The 26,034-nt window shown below is 52.2% G+C and overlaps 2 protein-coding genes across 3 annotated transcripts in view; both read left to right on the forward strand.

The window, feature by feature from the left end:
* The window catches only part of Vav2 (vav guanine nucleotide exchange factor 2), a 162,026-nt gene extending 155,906 nt beyond the window's left edge, over positions 1 to 6,120 (forward strand). Inside the window, exons 25-28 of one of the 2 annotated variants that reach the window (XM_055600210.1) lie at positions 536 to 659; positions 1,328 to 1,414; positions 2,203 to 2,357; positions 3,993 to 6,120. In XM_055600210.1, the coding sequence (XP_055456185.1) occupies positions 536 to 659; positions 1,328 to 1,414; positions 2,203 to 2,357; positions 3,993 to 4,040 (414 nt within the window). In that variant the 3' untranslated portion in view covers positions 4,041 to 6,120. The remainder of the gene's footprint in view (positions 1 to 535; positions 660 to 1,327; positions 1,415 to 2,202; positions 2,358 to 3,992) is intronic. The other variant, XM_055600209.1, reaches the window with a different exon arrangement.
* Positions 6,121 to 16,527: 10,407 nt separating this feature from the next.
* Sardh (sarcosine dehydrogenase) overlaps positions 16,528 to 26,034 on the forward strand; it is a 62,191-nt gene continuing 52,684 nt past the window's right edge. The window contains exons 1-7 of the mRNA XM_055600023.1: positions 16,528 to 17,039; positions 17,672 to 17,835; positions 18,031 to 18,383; positions 19,588 to 19,766; positions 20,838 to 21,017; positions 22,552 to 22,675; positions 22,816 to 22,916. Of these exons, the coding sequence (XP_055455998.1) occupies positions 18,053 to 18,383; positions 19,588 to 19,766; positions 20,838 to 21,017; positions 22,552 to 22,675; positions 22,816 to 22,916 (915 nt within the window). The 5' untranslated portion in view covers positions 16,528 to 17,039; positions 17,672 to 17,835; positions 18,031 to 18,052. The remainder of the gene's footprint in view (positions 17,040 to 17,671; positions 17,836 to 18,030; positions 18,384 to 19,587; positions 19,767 to 20,837; positions 21,018 to 22,551; positions 22,676 to 22,815; positions 22,917 to 26,034) is intronic.

Consider the following 26,034-nt stretch of genomic DNA (forward strand, 5'->3'; position numbering starts at 1 on the left):
TTCCCTAGCTTACATGATAGAGCAGAAACCAAGGCTCAGTGATTCTTCTCACCCCAGCATGAGACTACAAGCTGCTTCCACCTGAGCCTCCCACCTCCTTCTGGTCAGCACCCCCAGAATGCAGTTAAAACTTAAAGGTTTTTTTTTTTTTTTTTTTTTTTTTTTTTTGCGTAAAGTGATGCTAGGATGTTTCTGTTTCTGCCCTCCACCACCACCCTTCATGTGGCCATCATTCCTGCTGCCCAGTCTTCTCCCTGGCACTAGCCTCATGGCAGGTGTGCCCCACAGGTGTTCCCTCACTCCAGCATGGGAGGAATTGCAGTCGGCAGCTCATTCTTCAACTCTGGGATTCCTTCCCTAGCATTCTTTCAGAACTCTTTGGGAGCACTGCGCCCGAGGGAGAGGTTTTTGCGGCACTGGCCATCCTAGCTGGGCTTGTCTGGAGTGCAAGTGAGGGGTCTCAGAGGAGGGATCCCTCCTTTGAGCCCCGAGGTGGGAGGGCTCTAACAGCAGTTGTTGGGTGCGCCCCCTGCAGGAGCTGGTGGAGTACTACCAGTGCCACTCACTCAAGGAAAGCTTCAAGCAGTTGGACACTACACTCAAGTTCCCCTACAAGTCTCGGGAACGCGCTGCCACGAGAGCCTCAAGCCGGTCCCCAGGTAATGCTTGTGCCCAGGGGTACATACTCAGGCCATTTTCAGGGCTAGGTCAAGAGCCGTTGCCCCCATCCTTGAGCGTGGACCAGGCCTTCCCCATCTGTCACTGGCGGTAACCCATGTCCCCTCTTACTTCATGTAGCAGATGGGGACCACAGACTGTTACATTCTGGCTCTTGGCACCTGTGCTTGGAGTTGACAGTAGTGAGAAGCATAGGACAGGATCTGAGAATAGTTGCCTCCCTACGTGTCCTGGTGCCCTGGCTGTTCGAGGCAGCTATCTGCCTACAGGGAGGACTCAAAAACCAATGACAGGGCTGCAGCCTGGACCTTGGGGGAGAGATAGGCCTAGAGCATTTGGCTTCTAGCTCAGGGCTCTTTCCCTGAGTCACCCATGTCTCCAGTCTACAGGGACCTGCAGAGCCGTGGGACCTTCTTTCCCTCATCCCAGACAGAGCAGAGCAGATAGTCATAGGGTTGTCAGCTTCTATGACAGCCGACCCCAGGGTCCTTTCAAGACATAGGTGTAGAGCAAGCAGTGGCCTAGCTGTGCCTATGGTGGGCCCCTGCCCTTCCTGGCATCCTCCTGAGGTAGAGCCTGGCATCCCCCTGTGCTCCTTGGCTGTTAGTATTCTGCCCTCTATCTTACGCTGTCTCTTGCCTCTTTGCAGCTTCCTGTGCTTCCTACAACTTTTCTTTTCTCAGTCCTCAGGGCCTCAGCTTTGCCCCTCAGGGCCCCTCCGCTCCCTTCTGGTCAGGTACCTCCACTGTTCAGGGCTCAGCCTGATGGGTCCCCTTGGCTGTGCAGCCTGGCGCTGGGTGGGTAGGGGGGGGGCTGGGAGGAATCAGGCCGAGGCTGCTGCACACGAGGACACACTAGGCAGGGCTCTTCCTTGGCCACACTGATAGCCACTTCCCTGCCTCCATCAGCTGTCATCCTTCACAGCCATTGAGAGCTTTGCCTCTGGCTTGGGAAATGTGGGCAGCAGGGACATAGCTGGTGACTACTCTGTGGCCGTGAGAGCTGCCATGGCAACAGGAACGGATGCAGAGGAGAGGGTTTCAGTCAGCCCTGGTCCGACATGCTTTCTGCTGCCAGAGCCAAAGCCCTTCTGTGTGTGGTTGTGTGTGTCCCCTCACTTACTGCCATTGTCACCTGTCCATCAGGACTTCTGAGTTCTGGGCTGAGTCAGTTCAGCAGATTTCCAGTCTAATTTGGGGGTCTGGGATAGGGAAACCAGAAACTGTAGTGGTCAAGGGCATGGGTGCCTGCTCCATTCACTGATGGCATGCTCGTTGCCTAGGAAAGCCCAGCATAGGTGATGGCTCCAAACCTTTTTAAGTGCATGCACGGGTGTGTCATATACCCAGACCGTCCTAGGTGTGAACTGGAGGCTAGTGTGGCCCTCCAGAGACCTTCTGTAGCTGTGGGCACAAAGCCAGACTCTAGATTCCAGGGAAGAGACCCAGCTCAGTGTGAGGGCCTCTAGCTCTGCCTGGGCAGCTCCTGCAGCGGTGTGATATCCCACCCTATCTTCCCCAATAGTGTTCACGCCACGGGTCATCGGCACAGCTGTGGCCAGGTACAACTTCGCTGCACGAGACATGCGGGAGCTGTCTCTACGGGAAGGCGACGTGGTGAAGATCTACAGCCGCATCGGCGGGGACCAGGGCTGGTGGAAAGGCGAGACTAATGGACGGGTGCGTAACTTGCCTGGCTTGAAGGCTTTGTGCAGAGGCCCAGGGCTGGCCTTAGGTCAGAGAGGAACGCCTTTGGCTCCCGGTCTCACTCAGACAAGATTTTCTACAGCTCAGCCTTGTTCTGGGCATACTGGCTCTGAGATCTCCCTGGTGTCACTGGTAGGGGTGAGGACTTAGAATCCAGATGTTCACTGTGTTCCTAGCTCCACTGGTCAGGTTTCAGTTCAGGCCCCATAGACCCTGTACTGTTTGAGACCCTCCCTGTTCCTCTGCCTTTGTGGTCACTTGCAGGCAGGGAAGCCACAAGAACCAATCAGGTCCTACCCATCCCATTTCTTCCTCCTGTTTCCAGTGACTGCCAGGTGGATCCCTCAGACTCTTTTACCCCAGAGATCCTGCAAAGAGCCCATTTCAGTCCACTGAGCAACTTTTTGGGAAGGCATAGAGCTTCATGTGCCACCAGCAGGACAAAGCAGATACCCACCGATAGGTATACCTATCTGTCTATATAGGTGTGTGTGTGTATATATATATATATGTAGGTATACCCTCTGTCTGCAGAGGGTCATGCAGTCTTGGCCTCCCTGCTGAAAAGTCTATACCTGGTAGCAGGAACCATTCTGTTCCCCCTCAGCTTGGTGTCTGCGTTACAGGCCTCAAACGTGTTCATTTATACCCAGCTGCCCATTAAGAGTGCAGGCTACTAAATTCTAGTACCATCTTTGAGGGCTGGACCCTACTGAAAGTAGGCCCATGCAGGTGGTGTTGGAAGCAGCTGGTACTGCAGTTCAGTAACTCGCTTGCACCTCACTAGGTCCAGGCAATTTCATGGCATAGTTTGAAAATGACTGGTTTGAGCTTTTGTGAGCAGCTTTTTCTAATTTAAGCTGCTGTCATCATGAAATGCCTTTTTATCTCTGGCAGTTTTACTGATGAGTCTGTCTACTGACAGAGAGAACAGCAGCTTTCCTTGAGTAGGTGCTTTTCTAACTCCCCACTCCACCCGCTTTCCTGTTACTGTGGACATTTCTTTACTCCTTAATATTTCCTGGAGTCAGGGACATTCCCATTTGACATAATGAAGTGGTATATTTTCAAAGTTTACCAATTTTCTTAGTTGTGTCTCTTCTAGCTATTGCATCATGCTGGATGCATGAACTGCTGGCCAGACCATCCTCCTAACATCATCTAACATCCTAACAGCATCTGTTCCATTTCATTTGTTGCTGTGATAAACCGCTTTAACCAAAAGCTACTTAGGGGAGGAGTGGTTTATTTCCTTACACTTCTAGGTCAACATCCATCACTGATGGAAGCTGGGGTACAAATTTGAAAGCGGGCACCATGGAGGGATACTGCTTGTTGGCTCTCATGATCATGCTCAGCTAACTTTCACCTGCCTAGGGGACGGTGCTGCCCACACCAGGCTGGACCCTGCCTGGGTTATTACTATCATGGCTGAGGGGCAGTTCTTGTGTCAGGAAACATGGGAAGATGTGGTTTCCTCAGTAGGAACTGACACTTTCTCGCTGGCAGATCATCAGCTTCTCATCTCCCAAACTGCTCCCGGCCTCGCCCAACACTTCTTGTCATGTGTACACGTGCAGACACACATGACCCTGCCATCTCTTTCAGATTGGTTGGTTTCCTTCGACATACGTGGAAGAGGAAGGCGTCCAGTGAGAGCGAGACCTGGACAGGACTCATGGATGTTCTTGGGAGTCTCCCCTGCTTGGAAGTTCACCACTGGCTTCTCTGTGGTTCTGGAAACTGCCTGCCAAGCCTGCAGCTGTTATGGCCCATAGGGATGGGGAGGGTGTCCTGTCACCTGCCCCAGGTGGCCTGTCCTTGGGTACATTCCTTGTACATAGAGGAAATCTGTGCTGGCCACACCCAGAGCACCAAGGAGAGAGAGCTCAAGCAATGTGGCCAGGCAGGTGTGGATGACAGCCACAATCAGCAGCCACCGCCTGTCCCTCTGGCTTAGATGATTGTTCAGGAGCCTAGAACTCAACTCATGGTGTGCCAGGGTGGGGCTGGGGACAGCAGAAGGGGCCTTCCCAGCCCCACCTGCAGCCCTGCACTGATCTGCCTGTCTTTGCTGCTGCTCTCTAGAGTAGGTGTCAGGTCTGGGAGGCAGGCAGGACCAGAGCCAGGCAGTGTTATAGCACCCTCTAGGCCCAGCTTGGAGAGAGAGCTTGCACAGGGGCCACTGGGTCATGCTAGCTCTGGCGCTTTCCCTGACTGCCTCCCTACCTAACACATCAGGGTCCTGCTGAGTGCTGACTGGGGAAGCCCCTCCCCCACGAGGGGCCTTTGGAACGATGACATTGCTGACCCACTCCCAGCCCGCCCAGTCAGCGGTACTGCTCTTTGCTTGTTGAAGCCCCTTTCCTGAGCCAAGAAACAGGTCTTCCCTGCCCTGCTGCCAGGGGATGTGTCTGTGAACCCCAAAGGGCAGGGGAGAAAGCCAGGTTCCCCTCCCCATTGCCTCTCTTCTCTCCAGGAGGCACTCTTGGGTCTTCTGCATTCCAAGCTGTGGTCCCTAGCAGTCTGCTGGCCTTTGCACTAGATGTTGGGTCTAGCCCTCAGCAGGCGCCCCACGAGGACTCCTGCAGCCCACACACTGGGCCTGTGGCCAACTCAAAATAAGTGCTCTTGGGGTGTCTCTGCCCCTCACCTCCTTCTCCTGGTGCTTCCTGGCCTTTGACCTCTGGCTTGCCTGGCCAGCCTCTGTTTCCTTCCCCTGGAGTTCTGTGAAAGCTTATGTGAAGACACAGACTTCTTGAGGCCCTTTTTCCCTCCATCTAGCCACCCAGTCCTGGGTGAGGAGGGAGCCCAGGCCGGGACATTGCCCCTGCTGGAGGGGGACAGTGCACTACCTTGCACCTGGGGACACTTTCCAAAGTTAGCCTCATGTCCTCCAGCTTGGTGCCCACGTGCAGCATGCTGGGGTGTCAGGGGAGGCAGGGGGATTCAGAAGATGGAGAGCAACAGGAAGTGACACACCCTGGAAAGCCTCAAGCTAGGAAACTGGTGTGGGAGCGAAGGGTTGGCCTTGGAGAGAGTTGGGGGTCACGGGCCACTTTGCACAGCTCCCAGCCTGCCCAGTGCAAGTGCAGAATGTGGGTGGGTGGGGCCGTGTTCGCCCCTCTGTATGAATGCCCTCAGCACACACTTGTGCTGTAGTTTTGGTTTTATTTTTTTCCTGGTATTTGTTTGTTTGTTTGTTTTGTTTTTCCGTTATTGTGTGAGTTTTTTTTGTCCTGTTGTGTTTTGTTTTGCTTGTTTGTGTTTTAAAAGGGGAGAAAGTTGTAATTATTTCATCTAAAACTCCCATTATATATCTGTGAATAAGAGATTCTATAATAGCAAAAAGGGTGTATATTTTAGTTTGTCATGGTAAAGTCATGATAACGAAGGACACTGAGAAAAAGAATAATTTAGAGTTCTGGCTTTGTGAATGTTTCGTGTTTGTTTTGACATTTGTGTTTGGTTTGGTTTTCTGGTTGTGAGCTGCACTGAGCAGGGTGCCGGGTGGGCTGGTACATGGACACCTCTGCAGGAGACTGGACACCATCTGAGGACTGAGGACTGGGGGCCTGAGAGCAGCTGTGAACATTTGCAGCGCAATGCATGCAAGTCAGGGATGTGGGGGTCCCACAGCCAGCAGCACCCCCGAATGGAGCAACTGTACATTTGCCAATGGGTTTCCCCCATGACTACGGTTTTTACTACAAATAAACCTACGTTCTATTCTGCAGCAGTGGTTAACCTTTTGTGCCTGGGAGGAAGTGGCTGGTGTCCTGAAAGTCCAGCAGGGTTTGACCTACCCAAAAGCTGGCTGCTAGGTGGTCACCTCTGCCTGGCTGGCACAGCATCCATCAGAGTTCACCAGGCAAGCCTAAGAGTAAGAGCCACCGTCTCGGGAGGTTAAAAACCGCACTCTCTCCTCAGGGTGATGAGTCCTGTGTCATTTGATAAAGAAAACTAAAATGTTGGTTGTCCTCACCATACCCTACATAAGAAACAGCCCATGCCTTAGGAGCCCAGGCTATCCGGCCCCTGTCTCCTACCTTTAGCCTCTATGTCCCTGTTCATGGCTACCTTGCCTCCCAGCGTGACTCCTGAGGTTCCCACTGGTATAGCTAGAAGGAAGCAGAGGATCCTATCAGCTCTGTGGCCAGCATCTTGTTGCAGATCCACTCCTGGCTACAGTGATGCTTGGAAGTGCACAGAATGAGGTAGGCACACATCCACCTGGAGAATGTGGGGTCCTGTTACTAAGGAGACGGTGCAGGGCCACAAGGGTGGGCAGCCAACTGCCCTTGGCATAGGCATACCTCATAGGTCCCTGTGAATGTTATATGGGCCTAGGAGGCACTTGGCTAGTGTGGGTTCTTGTTACAGATGTGGCCTGTGGCTATGGTTACACCACTGAGAGTGGAGGAACCCATACTACCCCATCTCAGCCCCTGTACTCTGTGTCAAGGACTGTAATCACGTGTCCCTCCTGTGCGCCCAGGCCAGAGACGGGGGGAACATGAAGATTTATGTCTATCCCATCTTTATCCAGTTCACACAGTAGGCAGTCATCCTGTGCGTGTGCATACCCTTGTCCTGACATGCCTTCTGTACAGTTGGGCTCTCGCCAGCCTGTGATGGCTTCACCCATTGCAGTCTCCTGTGGGATTTGTAACTAGAAGCCATCAGGGAACAGAGGAAAGAAGGTCCACAGAGGCTTCAGCCACCCACCAGCCAACTCCTGATCATGTCTGGACCTTACTACCCTCGCCTCTTCTGGGTCTCTTTTGCTTTGATGGTCACCACATGTGGGTAGCAGGTGGAGGTAGTGCTTCCTTCAGTACTTGCAGCCTTTTCTGGGATGTTCCTGGGTCCTCAGGTGTCCCTCTTGGGGCAGTCCTGGTTCCCAGTGGGCTCTGCACCTCTGTTTTCTCAGGTGACCCCCATCACCTCTACTGTGAGAGAAGTGTAGACTGCAGGTGTGGGCACAGAGGCCCATATCCTTGTGGCCTCAAGGTCAAGGCCAACAGATGGATTTTCTGAAGACTCCCTGCTTGCCTTGCAGTGGAAGCCTCTTACTGTCTCCTCCAGTGGCCTTTCCACGGCACACGTTTCTTCCTTTTCTCGTGAGGACCTCGTTGGCTTAAGAGTCAGTGAGGAAGCTGTTAACTTTGCCTCTTATGAGACCACTGACTCTGACTACCCCTGGAAACCCTGAGGTGCCCTGGAGCTCATGAGGGTACTGGGGCTCATGAGCTTCAGTTGTACAGTTCAGCTCTAGCCCTATCCATGTCACAGCTATTGAGTGTGCAAGTCTTCTGGTTGCCTGTAGGAGAAAGTGCAGGCGTGACCTGGTGGGCGCCTACTGTGGGACACCCTGCTCCTGAAGTCAGAACACTGAATTCTGAAGTAGCGTGAGTAGTGGTAACTGGCCTGTGGATGAGCCTGCACTCTCCGAGTCTCCTGTAATGTGCTTTTTCCTCATAGAGACCTGGCGGTGTGAGTGTTCAGCATCCAGTCTGTGGTGCTGGGCTACCCGTTAGTCATAGGCTTTTCACTCTGTAAGTGGTTTCTCACATGCAATAAAGCAAACACTGCTCCCTGAAAATGTCTCTGGAGTGCTTTATCTCAGCACTCTTTATTGTCCCACGAGCATTGCTGTCCTGCCAGGGGATGCCAGGTGACAGTGTCAGTTGCCCATTGTCCTTTTACTGAATGATGTACCGTCTAGGCTGGCAGAGCTCAACCTCTCGTGCTGATTAGTTTTATTTATGTCAATTTGGAAGAAAGAACCTTAGTTAGCCTGTGGGCAAATCTGTGTCACCTGTATCTTGACAGAGAATTGATATGGAAGGGCCCGGCTTGCTATGGGTGGTACCAACCTGAGCTGGTGGTCCTGAAAGCTGTAAGAAGGCAGTCTGAGCAAGCCATTTAAGCAGCATTCCTCAGTCGGGCATGGTGGTGCACGCCTTTGATCCTTGCTGGGAGGCAGGGGCAGGGGCAGGAGTTCAAGGCCAGCCTGGTCTGCAGAGCCAGAGTTCCAGGACAACCAAAGCTACACAGAGAAACCCTGTCTTGAAACAAACAACAAATGAACAACAACAACAAAAAAACAAAACAAAACAAAAAACAAAACAAACCAAAACAAAATTAAAAATAGTAACATCCAAGGAATTTATCTGGGCCATAAAGTGAATTCTACGTGCTGGAATCATATAATCTGGCTTCTCTTTCTGCTATTAAAAGTCACATGATCTCCGTATGTTTGCAAACCAAAAAACATACTTTTAAATAATAGTCCAGAAAGACATTGTAAGTGGAATCTTAGAGCATTTCAGATATACCTATACATTTTGAGTTCATGTAATAAGAATACCTTCTACTGAGACTTGCCAAATAAGAGTGCTTCTCCAGTTTGGACAGGGCTTGGAGGTCAGCTTACCTTCCTGACCCAGGCATTCTTCCTAGGTCCAGCAGCGTTTTGTTCCTTCTATTTAAGTTTTAGTCTTGGGCCAGCGAGATGACTCTGGGTAAAGGCATTTCCCATGAAGCCTGAGGACCTGAGGTCAGGCCCTGGAACCCACATGGTAGAAGGGGAGACCCAACTCCAGAAAGCAGTCCTCTGTCTTCCATGTACCATGTACACACACTCAAATAACTAAGTAGGGACCATCCTCTCGGCCAAGCAACTGCCAATGTCAAGAGTTCAGCTGTGCCCTCTTGCAAAAAAATCACCTTAGCTGTCCTTTCGGATGAGCTTACAGCCCTTCACGGAGGAGCAGGGACCCTCCTCTGAGTACCTAGCCATGCCATACCTTCTATTGGACACAATGCTATCCTAATCCTGTGAGCTCTTGGGGAGGACCTAGAGTATATAGGCCAGAGAGATTAGTAGAGGAGGGGTTCCCTGTATGTGGCTTTGGGAAAGCCCTCATCTCTGCTTTCCACTGCAGCTTCTTTTGCTGGGGAGTACTCACTCTCTGGTAAGAAAGAAAGCCCCCAAAATCTCTGGTTCCCCAGGTTGAACTTCGGTGGCTTTGTACCTGGGTTTGCCATTGGGACTTTAGGGGGAGACATTTATGTCTCTCCAGGGATGGAATTTGAGCACCATATGTATTCTTTGTGAAACTGCATGGGTTGAGGTGTCTGGCTTTGGGGCAGGGAGGTGGCAGGAAGACAGGTCACCTGGCCTCGCTTCCGGGTAAGATCTTGCAGCGTCTGCTTGGCAGGTTAATCCTAGCCTCCTGCCTTCACTCACAACTTGATGTGCTTATTTCCTTTCCCGACTTCGTTCCAGCCCTTTTATGTGTCCTAACAAAATCAAGCTCAGATTTACATGTGGGCGTTCCATGGGGCGGCGCTCAGCTGGATCCCCTCTGATACTACCCCACATCTTTTCACCTGCTCTTGGGATGGTGATACACATGGATGTGATGAGAGCCCCTCTGAGCCCCAACTCCATATGCAAGCCAGTCTGTCAGCTGGGATTAGAGTTTGCTTAAGAAGGGCCACAGACAACCCGGCAGACAAAAACATTACTTCCCGCTCAAGGTAGCAACCTAAGGCCAGGTCTGGGCTCCATGGATTTGTCTCTTTCAATTGTTTGGTTTCCAGTGTGACCTCTTGTGGTAGTTAAAGTCAGTTATCACCTTGTTGGGAGGGAGTTTCTAGATTGGGTTGACTGAGGTGGGAGGGCCTGCCTTGAATGCGGACAGCATCATCCCATGGGCCAGCATCCTAGATCGAGGAAGAGAGCTGAGCACCAGCCTTCACCTGTCTCTCTCTGCTTCCTGACTGGATGCACCGTGGCCATCCATGCCCCTGCTGCTGTGCCTTCCCACTATGGTGACCCGTAATCGAGAATCATGGCCCAAACACTCTGGTTCTTAGGTTGCTTTTGTCAGGTATCCCGTCATAGCACGGAAAAGCAGCTAATCGACCTTAGGAAGAAGGGGCGTGACAGAACATGCCCTCCCGTTAGGGACACTTCCTGAAAACTTCACCTACCACCTTCCATAGTCTGTCACTTGGTCATCTGGCCACATGGGAGGCTGGGTCTTTGTTCTGGGTCTTGTTGCCACAGAATATGAAAGGGGTGGGGTGGAGGGACATGAGCAGGGACAAGGATGAGGTGAGCTAGCAGGGGCTACGTGGATGGGATGGGGGTGCAGTCTAATGGAGTCATGGAAGAGCACATGGGTTGGTGGGCTGGATCTCCAAGGTACAGCCTCTTCAAATCAGAAGCTGTGCTGTGCGGGGACCTTGGTTCCCTCACCATAGAATCCAGACATTCTGGTTCCACTATCTTCCCTTTCTCCTCTCTGTTTCTGTATCTCCCCCCTTCTCCTCCTGCCTGTGCCTCCTCCTCCCCCTGCATAGCAGCCTAGAGACACTTCCAATAAACCTGCATTTATGTATATGTATATGTATATGTATATGTATATGTATATGTATATGTATATGTATATGTATAACTTCATCTTGCTGTTTAGGTCATTCTGGTATTCACCACCGAGAATGGAAGGCCTCAGCCAAGTGTTGCACGGCATGTACATAACTATGTGCATACTGGACATTACTTGGTGCCACAGAGGCGCTGAATGCAGATGAGTGGGGAAAGACCCACCAGGCAGGTGTCAACGGAATCAGTGCTGTATAACCAGACAACCACTGCAGACTGCGCCCCAGAGGTGAAGAGCTGTTCAGGTCAGCTAACAGAGCTGTGTCCTCAGCATCCACAGTCAGCAATGGCCTGGCCTTCCCACTGTAGCTTGAACTTGTCTGTAGTGGGAGGATCACACCATAGAAACAGCACCAGGTCAGAAGCAGGCAACAGTCCTCACTTTCCTCTGGGTTCAGAAGTGCACTACTAAACTGAACGAAGGAGGAGAGAACAGTAGGTGGTAACGTGGTAATAAGCCAGGGCTTAGGGCCTGCACAGCACAACCTGGAATGTGCAGTGTAGCAGACAGAATTAGGTGCACTGGACAGGTTTTCAGTGGTCTGGAGGATGTTTGACTTTTTTCCGCCTCTGACTGGTGGAGCTGATGGAGATGAGCAAGAAGGTAGGCTCCCTGCTCCTCACAACAGGGTTCCCACTTTTTCCTCTTCCTGTTAGCCCTTTCTCTCTCTTGCTTGGTGCATAGGACTTCCTTGAGGTGTTGGCTGGTCCAGAGTGTCTGCAGGGCTGTGTGAGAGCCCAGGCTGGCAGTCCAGCCAAAGGTCAGTCCTGCCTCTCTACCCATGGCCACACTCCAGGCCAGTGCCGGGCTCTCTCAGGGTGTGTAACTCACAAATAACCACCAGGGTGCAGTATTTCTTGCTAAGTGTCCTCTTCAGGAATGGGAGACCAGAGCCCCAACCCTTGGTGCTTTGCCCTTTTTTAGGAACCTGGGGACATTTGAACCTAGTAGGGAAAGAGCTTGACAATGCTTACACTCTTTCCTCCCCGTGTAGTACACTTTCCTGGCTGCCCCAGCCCCAGAAGGGATGTTTTTCAGAGGCACCTATGCCCTGGGTGCTGGTTGAGAAAGCACCCCCAGAGTCCTGGAAAACAGCTCGGAAGGCAAAGCTCCCAGGATAGTGGAAAATGTAAGAGGACAAAATGATGTGTGGGGACTGTCTTAGGGTTAATATTGCTGTGATGAAACACCATGACCAAAGAAACTTGGGGAGGAAAGGGTTTATTTAATTGCTGTTTCCACAGTTCATCATCAAACTCAGGCAGGGCAGGAACCCAGAGGCGGGAGCTGAAACAGTGCCAAGAAGCTCTGGGTCCTCTGGGAGGTGCAGGGCTCACACCCACTGGCCAAGGCCAGGAAGATGCCCAGGGTCATTCTCTGGAATGCCTGGACTGTGAGGGACTTCCTCCTGGGAGAGTTGCCTCTTGCTCCTTGGGAAGATCCTGACTTAGCCTGCATCCTTGTTTTCTGAGACAGGGTCTCGTTGGCCTGGAACTCACCAAGTAGGTGAGGCTGACTGGATAGCAAGCTCCTGTCACCACCCTCACATACTGGGATCACAAGTATGCATCATGGTGCTTGGCATTTTTTTTTTTTAAATGTGGATTTTGGGGACCAGACTCAGGGGTTTGTTCAGGGCGCTTTGCTGACCCAGCCATCCACTAGCCCCTTTGCTTTACATTCATTAAAAATTAAATATTGATGACATGAATGAAACCTGTAACTGCTGTGGTAACTTATCAGTGGCCTGTGGCCATCTGGCACCCAAAGCTGTGTTCTGCTTCATTTTTCTCATCTCTGCAATCACAGAGGCCCTTCCCATCACCCTGAGAGTTCATACATACAGCTACATGCTGACTGGCTCCTCCACCCCAGCACTGTTAGGGTCTGGAATACACTGAAAGAAGAACCTCAGACTGGAGTAGCATGCAAGCAACAAAGGACGTTTATTCTGCAGAAATCTAGTATGCTGGGGCCACCACCTTCACAATGAAACAGGCCTGACCCCTCTCCCCCAAAAGTCATCAGTCTTAGGAACTAGGCCATAGGTCACCAATTCTGGGAATTAAAAAACAAAACAAAACATAAAATTCCCTATCCAAGGAATAGCCTGGAGGTACCACAAGAATGGGAAGGTATCTTAAGGTGGGGCATCTGTGCTGGGCAGCCCACCAACCTAACATTCCTGAGCTCACTTAATGTTAGTTGTGTTAGTTAGCCAATTACTTTGTAACAAGCTTGTTCTTGCTAACTATCATCCAGTCTTGTAACTGCTATGCTGGGATTTCCCAGTTCTTGCTCAAGCCCCAAATAAAAACCCTGCCATGCAGCTGCTCAGGGCTCTCCTCTCTGATCCACTGTGTTGGTGACGGTGGAGAGACCGAGCTTAAGCCTGAATAAAGCTCTTTGCTTTTGCATACGTGGTCTGGCTCCTGGTGGTCTTTGGGAACCCTAAGATCTGGGCACAACAACAACATGGTGGCCACCACGAGGGGAGCTCTAATGTCCCTTTTAAAGCCAGAAAGGGCAAGTCCTACTGTGGCTATGTAACCTCAGTTGGCATTGGCTGTTGCCCATGGAGGCTATGTGACTTTGGTCAGGACTTAGGTGTTTTTCAAACCCATAGTTAAGCAACCTTATCTTCCCCAGGCCAGATGTGTTGGCTGTTTCTGATTGGTTGCCTTTTTTCTGTTTTTCCCTGTAACTCTTAGGCCTGTTCTGTCTAGCAAGAAAATGAAACCAGTCATGGTACTGGTCAGGCTTATTTAGCCAGCTCTCTCATTACCACTCAGAGTGACTGGGGCTGAGACCCTGGGCGCCCTTTACTTGTCAGGTCCAAAGGAGACTCCATTTCCCCAAGTTCCAAAAGCCAGAAGGGATAAATGGCTACATTGTTGGCCATCAGGATATCAAAGCATATGCTGGCCTCTAAACTCCCTCAGTGTGGCAAGTACCTGTTACACATTTCAAAGTCCATGCTAGCATCCTAGCCCTTCTTACCTCCTCCCCTACACTAAACTACCTCTTGGGCTTTCCTTCTCTCAGCTACTCATTTTCCTTATAACTCTGCTATTCCTCCCGCCCCCTCTCTGTGTTCCTGCTTCTCATGGCCAGCTCCTGTCTACTAGCCATGTTCAGTTTACTTCATTTTCTCTCTGCTCTGGGCTCTTCCGGTTACCTCTGGCTGCTCTTTCTCTCATATCTGTAATAAAAAACATGGAGTGGTCCTGCCGTCAGTTTATACGCCTGCTAGGAGACTTCTACCCAGGTAGGGGTAGTCTGCAAGGTTGATCAGCAGGTGGGAGCCCTTCTGGATTAGAAGAAAGTCTCGAGGGCAGGGGAGACCAGCCTGCCACAACCCTTGCTTGAGTTTGTGCAGCTGGGAAAGGTCATGGCCTGGAGATAATCCCCAACCCCAAAGAATGGGACCAACTGTGACTCCAGCTTACACTATGGTCTCCTTCATAGAGTGCTAGGGTCAGGTGCAAAGGAAACTCCAGTTCCCCAAACTCCAAAAAGACAGACCAAGACAGGAAACTGCTTCCCACTTACCAAAAGGAGCCTTTTTTTTTTTTAAATCTCTGGGACATATGGTTCTCCCATTAACATATGCCTGTGGTGCCTATCAGCTTATCAGGGTCCATGCTAGCCTCCAGGCTTCTTCAGGCCCTACTCACAAGTTCCTGTTATACACTTCAAAGCCCTCCCTCCAGCTCACAGACTCCCCTTCTCCCAGATACCCATTCTTATAACTCTCGAAATCCCCCTTCCCTTCTTTCTGCTTTCCCTGAGAGATAGCCTCAGCTATCTTTTCTCGAATACACTAGGAGAGTCAAAATACTCAGAGAAATTTCTAAGAATGGTGTAAAACTGATAGTATAATGCAGGCTGGGTAAGGTAGAATGGAAATGTGGGATGGGGTGGGGTGGGGGAGAGGTGGACCACAGTTCTGCCTGGGTGGCAGGAGAGCTGAGGAGAGTGACCTGCATCCATGCAAGTGTCAACAGGACCCTGCCCCCGTGCCCTCCAGTGCTCACGGACACAGCCTTGACCTGAACAGGATGACTGGACAGCGCTGACCAGGCCCAGCCTCCTGATACCACCCCTGTCCAAAGTCCAGGGTCAGTGTGTGAGCCTGGCCACTGCCCCAGGGAGCTATTAACCAGGTGTCCCTTCTACACCACTGGGGCTGGGACTTAGAAGACTTAGGCCTTGTTCCTTCTTCCTTCTCTCCTGTCAGCCTGTCACTGTGTCCAGTGAGCACAGCCTGACCTCAGTTTTGTTTGGCTTTACATTGGCACAGGCTGCATCTGGACAGACCAGGTAGCTCTCTCCCTTATCTCAGTATCCCACATTGTCCTGGAGAAGCCACAGGCTGGGGCCCCCCAAACCAACCAGCCCTCAAGGCAGATACTGAGACCTAGGGCAACAATGGCTTGTCAAAGAGACGTTGCCACTCCTCTGAAACGTCCCACTGCAGCCAGCTGCAAAACAGCTCCCAGGGAGCCATGCAGGGACCTCGCCCCTCCATCTTTGCTTTCTGCTTCATAAGGCCCTGTAAGCCAGGCCTGGGTCTTAGGTATCTAAGCTTAGATATCTAAGCTGGATCCCCAGCAGCTACTTTGTATACAATAGGTATTCAGTAGATAAACATTAGAGACAAGACAGCAGCAAGAAAGCTAGCTGGACAGCTCCATGTAAGAGTACAAGCATATAGCTGTGAATTCCAGCACCCTGTCCCTTCTGACTTGGTGTTGCTATGTGGTTAGTGGGGCTGCGCACAGAATAGGTCCTTCTGCCCCAGCTGGGCAGGAGGAACTAGCTGGTACCACCACCTCCTTTGATTCTTTGGACATACAGAGGTTTTGAAAGACATTGGTTGTTCCTGGATTCACCTGGGGCATTTACTTTTGCCTGGAATGGGTACAATGTCCTGGACACAAGCAGACTGTGGGCAGCTGCTTGACTCCCTCTGACAGTGTGGGCTCTGGTATTTCCAGCAGCCATAGGGAGGCAGAAGTCTGAAGCATGGAAAGATAAAGCGCTCCAGAGAGCAGGCTGCAGAGGCACCCCTGTGATATCCGCACAGACTGCCTTGCTGGTTTCCTCAGACAGTGGACTTTCTGTCTGGTCCCAGGAGTGAGCAAGCTGGGGTGGGAAACACAGACTTGTGCCAAGATGACCTCACCAGGGCCCTCAGTTCGAGGAGGGATGGTCTACCCATGCAGCCAACTGTAGGTTGAGCTGGTTTGGGGGGATGGGGAACCAGGGTGGGCAAGGGTGGGAAGGCAGTATGCCCAGGGGCACCACAGCAGAGTGGGGAGAGGCCTGGTTTAGAGATGAGGAAGGAAACGCCTGAGGGGGAGGCCATCCACAGAGATGGGCTCAGGTTTCACGGCCCTTCTCTGCTAGCCAGCCAGGAGAACTGCCCACTTGGCCCCTGTCCCAGCAGGGCTGGCCAGGAAGCTGGGGTAGTGGGAGGTACATTCCTGACCCAGCTGTAGGGCCAGTAGCAAGGGAGTGGGTGGCCTGTTCAGCTAGACCCAGATGCAGCTTGGGAAAAAAGGGAGGGGCCGTGTCCTGGCAGCGCCTTCCTGGGCAGGGTTGGAGTTGGCTGCTGGCTAGTTGGGACCTCCCTCTGCTTCTAGTTGAAGAGACCATAGAGTAGGTGGAAAGACCATGGGTAACTGTGGGGGTGCAGAAGGGGTTGAGGGCTCTGCAGGATGCCTTCCCCCCTTTGGCTCCCTACTACCCTGTCACAGCCTTCAAAGAGGGCTCTGTATCTGAGATCTCAGGCCTGTGAGCGAGCTCTCATTCCATGTGTCCTGTGCCCTGGCCCTCAGGAAGCTGAGGGAGGGAGCTGCAGGGGCCAGAGGGCAGGTTAATGAAACAGCTGTTCTGAAGGAGGAGAAGCAGGCTAGGGGCCTGGCTACCCCACCCCCCACCCCTGCTGTGACTGGCTGGGCTGGCAAGGAAGGGGCACGTGGCAGCTCCCCAAGCTAGCAGCATTGGCACTAGGCACAGTTTGGAGAGGAAGGAGGCTCCTCTGGCAGGTGTGCAGTGCCTGGCATTCTGTTGGAAGGTAGAGGCATTGCCTGGCCTTGCAGAGCCTCGATTGGGTCTGTATCATGCTGACTTTCCCTTGCTAGGACCCTCTCAGGAGCTTCTGGAAAACTAAGGACATTTAAAGACTAAGGTATGTATAGAGTCCTGCTGAGGGGAGGGCCTTTCCTGTGGCATCCGTGGAAGCTACAGAAGGCTGGCAGCTGTCACTGTAGGGATGGAGATGACCTGAGAGACTGTAAGGCCAAGACAGCTCCCGCCTAAAAGTCCAACCCTTCCCCACTCCCGAGGCAGCTCAGAGCAGGGACTCCTTTCCCTATGCTTGGAGTGGGTGCTAGGGAGGGCGGACCACTGTGTCTGTGAAGACTCAGTAGTGTTCAGAGTGGGATGTGGTGCCAAAGCAGGCCCCAAGTCCTCAGGCTGGGAGGGATCAGGGGAACATTTGGCTTTCAGGTCACAGTATGCAGCCAAACAGAGGCCTGTAACCTCGGTCACCACAGGAAGCCTTTCTTGCCTCAGTCTCTTCCCCTGAAATAGAGAGAAGAGTCGTGGGCCTCAGATTATTCTGTGGAAGTGAGTGAATACATAGTCTCTCCCCAGGCCCTTTATCTCTAGCTCAGACCAGACAGGGCCCTCGTCATGCCCAGGAGATAGGCTCTCACCAGGCCCTGATGTTCTCACCGCTATAACATGCTATCTCTGCCCCGTGAGGACACTCAGTGTCCCTCTGAGGGCCCTTTCTTATGCCTAGCCCCCTGTCCGCAGGTGCCCTTCCTCTCTGGATAATCCTGCTTTCTTAGGCTTCATTTGGGATATCTGCCAGCTGTATGTCAGCCCCACTTCTCTGACACCCATTCCTTACTCAGAGCTGTCTTCCAAGGCCAGCTAGAGTCTCTTCATACATCAATGCTAACTGAATGAGTGGATGGGTGAGTAGATGAGTGAATAGGGGAGTGGGTGGGTGAATAGGTGAATGAAAGAGTGGATAAGTGAGCGAATACGCATCACACAGAGAAGCAACAGAAAGAAGGCCAAGGATGTGGCATGAGGTGCACACACCTAGCCCAACTCCCACCATGTCTGCCCTGCACCCTACCAGCCTGACTCTCTTGTTGACTCCCCAGGGCACAGAAGCCCTAGATCCTCATGGCCTGGCTGAGCCGCACCCTTCGTGTCGCTGCCACCTGTCCTCAAGGGAGATCTGCTTGGAACCTGAGGCTGCAGCCCCTAGCTAGGGAGGCCAGGCCGACCACCGAGAAGAATGTTCCGTACCAGCGGACCCTGAAGGAGGGGGAGTCACCAGGAGTGGTGCCCCAAGGACCGAGCCAGCCCCTGCCTAGCACAGCCGATGTTGTGGTCATCGGTGGGGGCAGCTTGGGCTGCCAGACTCTGTACCATTTGGCCAAGCTGGGTGTAGGCCGAGCGGTGCTGCTGGAGAGAGAGCGACTGACCTCTGGGACCACCTGGCACACCGCAGGTGAGAGCGAGTAGGTGGGACACAGGTGGGGTCCGTCCGGGAGAGGCAGCAAACCTGGAGAGGAAAGATGGGGTGGAGGGTCAGCCAGATGTTCTGTGCTGGTGGTGGGCACTGCCTGTGGCTCTCTAGGTAGGGGTGAAGCCGGGCTGTGTTAGAGCAGAGGCCCCTCCCCCACAGAAAGCCACTAGGTAGAGGCACGGCTGCTAGATGGACCTGTGTGGTGGGGGAGGCACCTTCTGTGGCACTCCCCTGATTAACCCTATGCAAGCCCACTAAGCACCTACAGTTGGCATGCCCTTGGCCCTTTTAGCCAGTGGTGCGCCGGCGAACAGTTGCACCTCAGCAGCTGTCAAGAGGCCAATGTGAGGCTGCTGAACTTGGAGCTTGGACAACTGGTTCAGTCTGTCCCAGAGTGCACTCTGTCTAAGCCTACTGTTTTCCACTTGGGGGTTGTGACCCCTTTGGGGATTGCGTATCAGTTGTCTTTTATATAGGATATTTACATTATGATTCATAACAATAGCAAAATCACAATTATCAAGTAGCAATGAAGTAATTTTATGGTTGACGATCACCGCAACATGAGGAACTGCATTAAAGGGTCTCTGCATTGGGAAGGTTGAGAACCACTGCTTTAAGCCCTCACCCCTACCCAAAGCCAGGCCCGGCGGGGCTCTCAGGCCTGCCCCTCCATGTCACATCAGCCTCACTCCTGACCTCTACCACAGCCATTGCTGTTGAGAGCAACAATCTTAGGAAGAATGGGATTTCTAGGTCCAGTCAGTTTTCAGTCGTACCATTCTCCTGCTCTGTGATTTTGAGCTCACCTATTTGGTGCTGTGAGTTTTTCCTATGAAAGAGCCTCTCAAAGACAGGTGTGGTGGCCTGTCAGCACTTGGGAGCCAGAGACAGAAAGATAAAGAACACAAGTTTATTCTTGGCTACATAGCAAGTTTGAGGCTAGCCTGGGCCTCTCAAGACTTCAGCTAGATTCTGTACCAGGCCTGGTGCCTAGATGGCACTTGTTAAGGAAAGCCCTTGATAGTGTCACTTGGAGCTGCCCCAGCATGGTCCTAACCTCCATCTGTATCCAGCTGTGTCCTTCTCAGTCTCCCTGGGCTCTCCACTGCGCCCGTTACTTGGCTGGAAGAAGTGGGTGTGATGCCGCCTCTCGGGGGACTGATGGTGTCCTGTTCTGGCCCAGGCTTACTGTGGCAGCTGCGGCCCAGCGATGTGGAGGTTGAGCTTCTGGCCCACACGCGGCAGGTGGTGAGCCATGATCTGGAGGAGGAGACTGGGCTGCATACAGGCTGGATCCAGAATGGCGGCCTCTTCATCGCCTCTAACCGCCAGCGTCTGGATGAGTACAAGAGGCTCATGTCGGTAGGTGTGCTCCCAGGGAAAGCTGCGCAGTCTCAGTCTCTCCGCAGGGGGCTCTGGTGGGAAAGGTGGGGTGTGTACCTCTTGGGAGCTCACATAGATGCTGTGCTCTTTGTGGAGTACAGCGAGGCAGAGGAGACCTCAGCTATGAGGGCATGCAATAGCCCCTTGGCATTGGAAACAAGTGCCTACAGATCTGGATTCAAACCCTCTCATTCTCTGCTGGCTGGGCTCGCTGGGTGGACAGACTTGGCCACACTCTTCATTCAAAATTTCTGGGGAGAGCTGGGGTTGTGGTTCAGTTGGCAGAGCGCTTGCTTAGTGTGCCCAAAGCCCTGGGATTCACCCCCCCCCAACTCTGAATAAAACAATGAGGTGGTTCACCTGCTCTCAAACCTTGGACTTAGAACTATTCAGTCACTGAGTTTTACCTGTGAAGCCTGGTATAGTGGGAGCATGCCTTTTACCCTATCACAAAGATCGGGAGTTAAGTTTAAGGTTATCCTTGGCTATATAATTTCTGGCCAGCTTGGGCTACATGAAAACCTGTCTCAAAAAGAAAAAATATCCTTAGAGAATTTTGTTGTTAGTTGGGTGGAGTCCTGTTAAATAGGTCATCACCTCCACTTGATTGGCTGGCCTTGGTCCAGTGCCACCAAGCCAGGAGCATGTTGCTGTTTCTTGGGGGAAAAGCCTAATCCTCAGACCCAAAATCTGAGACTGTGAGGGTCATTTTAATTTTATCATGATACACTAAGCAATTTGTAGCTCATTCTTGGCTAAGTTCTCAGTCAGCTGCACAGATTACTATCTGCTCATTTCTGGGGTGGGTGTTCTGCCCTCCTGCCCCACCAAAGCTGGCACTGGAGCAGATGCTAGAGCCAAAGGGGTGTGGCTCTAGACCCTGCCTCTGTGCTGGCTCCACCCCTCGCCCTCTTGCCAGAGCAGAGCCAAGGGGTCCTCTGGGCATAGAGACCTGCTCAGGGTTGGGTTGTACCTAGAGCCCCAGGTCAGGTGAGGGGCCTGAAGACCTGCTTCCTGTGAGCTCACGTACTTTCTTCTGGGTCCTTCTAGTTGGGCAAGGCCTATGGTATAGAGTCCCATGTGCTGAGCCCGGCAGAGACTAAGGACCTGTATCCACTGATGAATGTGGACGATCTCTACGGGACCCTGTATGTGCCACAGGATGGCACTATGGACCCGGCTGGCACCTGCACTACCCTTACCAGAGCAGCGGTGGCCCGAGGAGCTCAGGTACCCATCACTGCCGACTTTGGTTCTTTGCGCAGAGTTCACTCCTTTCCCCTACAAACCCTGAGGCTAGCGAACAGGCTCCACCCTTGGCCTGGTGCGTGGTCCTGGGCCAGTTAGACCCTCTCAGCCTCTGGGTGCATTCGTCCCATCCTTTGACTCAAGGATCCTGCGCTGTCATCTCTGGGTCCCTTCTTACCATTTTGTCTTCATTTACCTCAACTGCACACTTAGTGTAGGAAAACTTAGATGATAAGCAGGGGCTGGGGCTGTGGTTCACCGGGTGACAGTACTTGATGCACGAGCATGAGGACCTTGTTTGCATGTCCAACGTCCGTGTGGCAGGGGCTGTTCCTGGGCTTTCTGGCTGCCGCCCTCACGGAAGCAGTGAGCTCCAGGTTCGGGGAGAGAGCCTGCCTCAAGGGACTGAGACAGAGAGTGAGAGAGAAGGGCGCCAATGTCCTTCTCTGGCCTCCAAACGTACCTGCATGCCACACTGTCATGTTTGTTGCTATGATTAAAAACAATCTGACCAAAAATAACTTAGGGAAGGAGAGGGTTGGCTGGACTTACAACCAGGCTATGGTCTAACGCTGAGAAGTCAAGGAGGAAATTCAAGCAGTTAGCTGCATCATACCCCACATCCAAGGGCAGAGGGAGAGGAGCGCACCTGTGCTGCTTGCCTTCCCAGCTATCTTCCTTCACTCTTGCAGTCCGGGCTCAACCTAGGGAGCGGTGCTGCCCTCAGTGGGCTAGGTCAGTTAACAATCAAGACAATTTTCCATAGACACATCCGTAGGCCAACCTGATCCAGATGATTCCTCAGTTAGGACTCTTCCAACGTGATTCTGGGTTGTATCAGGTTCACACACACACAGTACATGCACACACATGTACACACAAAAAGACAAAAAAAGCAAAAGGAAAGTAAAAATGTCCTGCAGGACTATGGGCATTTTTAGTATATTTCTCTCTGTTTCCACAAAAGAATAAACAGACACAAATCATTTTGTTATATGTTTTAAGAACCTAAATGAGCCGGGTGTGGTGGTGCACACCTGTAATCCCAACACTCTGGGAGGCAAAGGCAGGCAGATCTCTACAAAGGCAGGCAGATCTTTGTAGCCTGCTCTACAAAGTGAGTACAGGATAGCCAAGGCTACACAGAGAAACCCTGTCTCGAAAACAAAATAAAACAAAACAAACAAACAAAGCACAAACAAGAACCACAGTGATTTACAAACATTTTCCCATTCCTTAAATGAATCTTGCCTGAACAATCAGTGGTCCTCTCTTATTCTGGATGAGTGCTCCACTCCTGCCACATTTGTACAAGTTTCCCACCTAAGGAAGGGAGTGGGTTCTGCTTTCCTGTGATGTGGCTTCCATTCCTCTGATCCAAATGAGGAAAATATGATCAGAAAGTATTCCTCACAGAGGCAACATCCTCTGGTCCCATCTAGGAGGTTGGGGATGGAAGTCAGTTCTTCAGAGAGCCTCACGTGGTTCTAGGTGCAGTTTTTTTTTCCCACCTCAGGTCATTGAAAACTGCCCAGTGACTGGCATCCGAGTGCGGACGGATGACTTTGGAGTGCGGAGGGTGGCAGCTGTGGAGACAGAGCATGGCTCCATCCAGACGCCCTGTGTGGTCAACTGTGCAGGTGGAATGGTGCTCCTGTGACTGCCCTCGGCTCTGGTTCTACCCCTGAAGGACCTCTCTCTCTGGGGTGGGAAGTCAGGACTGGCAGGAATCTCATGCCCACTCAGATGGCAGCTGACTTGCTTTCCATTCTGCCCCCAGGAGTGTGGGCAAGCACTGTGGGCCAGATGGCTGGGGTGAAAGTCCCATTGGTGGCCATGCACCACGCCTATGTCGTCACTGAGCGCATTGAGGGGATCCAGGTAGGCAATGGCACCAGGTTCTCTGCAGTGGGAGGGCTGGAGAGGTCAGGACTCTCCCCTAACGCCTGGCTGGGACACGACAAATGTCCCAGCCCTCAGCCTTAGCTACCTCTTCTGTGCAATGGGGACTTCTGGGTGGTGTGCATGAGTTGGCACAGTCAATTTGATGGTGTGGGTTACTTTGGTCGCCAGGGCATGGCTTCTCCTTGATATCTCCAGTCTGGTAACCAGGGCTATCAGGCCCTGCCATAGGTAGCCAGTCTGGCTTTGTTCATGTCTCATGCCTGAGTTTCAGAGAACTCCCAAACATGCCGAGTCCTCTCTCAGAGGATTCTGGTTCCCGGCACTCTCTGAGAGCCTCTGCTGAGGAGCCCCCAACCTGGGGTAGCACAGGGACCTGGGGCCAGGTGTCTCTGCTCTCTCCCCTCTCTTGCTCTACTCAACTCTTCCTTCCTATGCTGTTGGCTGGCAGCTTTCTGGTGCCTTGTTACTGACCTCCCTCCTTCCCTCCACTGGTCATCTGAGCACATCATCCTCTTCCCTCCGCCCCCTCCACCACTCCTCTAAACTCACTGCATCCATCCTCCTCTCCTCTTTCTACCTCTCCCCCTCTCTTTATCCCCATGCATCCATCCTCCTCTTTCCATCCCTTTATCCTTTAAAACAATCTTTATTTTATGTGTCTTGGTGTTTTGCCTGCATGTATGTCTGTGTGAGGGTGTTGGATCTTGGAATTACAGGCAGCTATGAGCTATCATGTGGGTGCTGGGAACTGAACCCTGGTCCTCTGGAAGATCAGTTAGTGCTCTTAACTGTGGCATTATCTCTCCAGTCTTCTTTTATCCTTCTTATTGCTCTGTTCCCCATTCTTCATTTGTTTTCGTCCCTATATTCTTCTTGCTACCCTACTACCTTTCATTCTTCCTTGATGACTTCTTTCATCTAGCTAGCCATTCACCTATCTACTTATTCATCCATCCATCCATCCATCCATCCATCCATCCATCCATCTTTCCATCCCTTCTTCTTTATTGACTTCCATTTACCCACCTATCCATGATCTATTCCCCCTTCCCATTCACCTTTTTCTTCCCTCATCCTCCTCCTTCTTCTTCCTGAGACAGGATATTTTCCATGTAGCCTTGGCTGTCCTGACTTCACTTTGTAGACCAGGCTGGCCTTGAACTCACAGAGTTCCACCTGTTTCTGTCTCCCTGAGTGCTGGGAATACAGGCATGTGCCATCGCAGCCAGCTCCCTCCTCTGTTCTGCCATCATCCATCTACTTGTTAATTCTTCTTTCCAGTGGGCATCTAACCTCGTCTCTAGCCAACACTAACTGGGGGTGGTGTTTCATGTTCCAGGCCTTCTTCCATGTGGTGGGGTTAAAACAGAGAGAGACCCAGTTCTTCCCTGAAGAGAAAAGGGGGATCGATCTGACAGACAGTCAGTCCTGGGAGGGGACTCTCCCAGGGCTTCCTGGGTTCAGAACTAGTGCCTGTTCCAATGGACCATACCCAGAGACACTCAGCTCCCCTCCCTTAGGCCAACCAAATGTGGCTGGGCATGGGCTGCCTGATATTCCTAGCCAAGGTTGGAGGACCAGTTGATCTTTTGGGGGCTTCCTGGAGAAGGAAGAGGCCACACCCCAGTGAGGATTTTAAGGTGATGGAGAGGGTCACAGAGCATGGTGTTTGGTTTTGACTGACAGTTCAGAGAGCTGTGGGATAGAGACAGTATGAGAGGTCACATCACTTTGAGACACCTGGATACCCCTCTTCCCCATGCTAGAAGCCTTGTCCCTGGGGCCTGCCTCCCCAGCCTTGGTCTCTCTCCTACCTCCAAGGTGTCAAGCCTGGCTTTTTGCTGGTGTGAATGCTGTGGGGGTAGCACAGCAAAAACCTGGGTCTGGTAGGTTTTTGCCACTGATCCTAGGGTAACTTCCCTCCCCGAACACACAGTAGGTCCTTATTATAAAGACACTTACCTTGTACTGTATAAAGTGTGCAAGGAAGAATGGCCATGCTGGCTACTAAAGTTCACAGCTGTGGGGAGACCTGCTTTCCAGGTGGCCACGAGGTGTCACTCTCTGAACATAAGGACTCCAGGAGAGCCGGGCTGAGGCAGGGAAGGTGTAGAGGAGGGCAGAGAATATGTCTCTGGTTGAGGCTGCAGGGAAGAGAGACCTATCCATGGGGGTCCACTGAGGGGCGCCACCCCTTACCCCTAACTAGCTTCCCCTGATGCCTGACAAAGTCCACCTTCTGGGAAACAGTGGGACAGACTGCAGCTGGCCATCCCTTTGTCATGAACGTAGAAGTCAGAGTCAAGCTGTGGGTGTTACACGGTCACTCAGGGGCCCTGTGTGCCTGGATAGGACCAGCAGCCCCAGTGCTTCATGACTGTGCAGGGCACAGTGTGGTGTGATGAGAGAGTTCTCAGGCGCCAGCCCTCCACATGGAGGACACTGGAGTTTGGCCCTGCCTGATGCTGGGGTTAGGCAGGAGGTAGACCCCTGCCTCAGACTCTGTGGTCCCACTCTGTGCTGAGGAAGCGCCTAAGGCTGGAAGCTGCCTTGGGGTTTCTGTCACCTGTCTTCCTTTCAGCTCAGAAAGTTCCCTGGATTGGACAGCCTTGTGCTGCAGGACATTGTCTTCTCACAGCATCAGGCTCTGGCTACAGGCAAAGGCTCAAGCAAGGCTTAGGTGCCCATCTTCTGCGGTAGCCAAGAGCTCTCCCAGCTTTGGGAGCTGCCTAGGTCCCTGGTCCTAGCCAGCTCTGCCCTGACCTCCTTGTGGCATGGGCTGATCCCACTCAAGGCATGTTTTTTCTGTCTTACATTTTCATCCTCGTCCCACCTGCTTCTGAAGGGAAATGGTCCCCATCCCGATGCCAAACACAGGGCCAGAGCCCAGGCTGTGGACTGGAAGCCAGACTCTTCCCATCCAGCCCAGGAGAGTGCAGTCACCATGCAAAGCCTCAGCTCCCTTTTCTTTCTTTAACATTTTTATTACGTTTATTTATTTATTTTCATTTATGGATTCGTGTGTGTGTGTGTGTGTGTGTGTGTGTGTGTGTGTGTGTTTGTCTGTTTGGGCATGTGTGCATGTAGAGGTCAA

This window comes from Psammomys obesus, unplaced genomic scaffold (genome assembly GCF_907164565.1).
Source record: "Psammomys obesus unplaced genomic scaffold, mPsaObe1.curated_primary_1811, whole genome shotgun sequence".
In the NCBI taxonomy this organism is placed as follows: domain Eukaryota; kingdom Metazoa; phylum Chordata; class Mammalia; order Rodentia; family Muridae; genus Psammomys; species Psammomys obesus.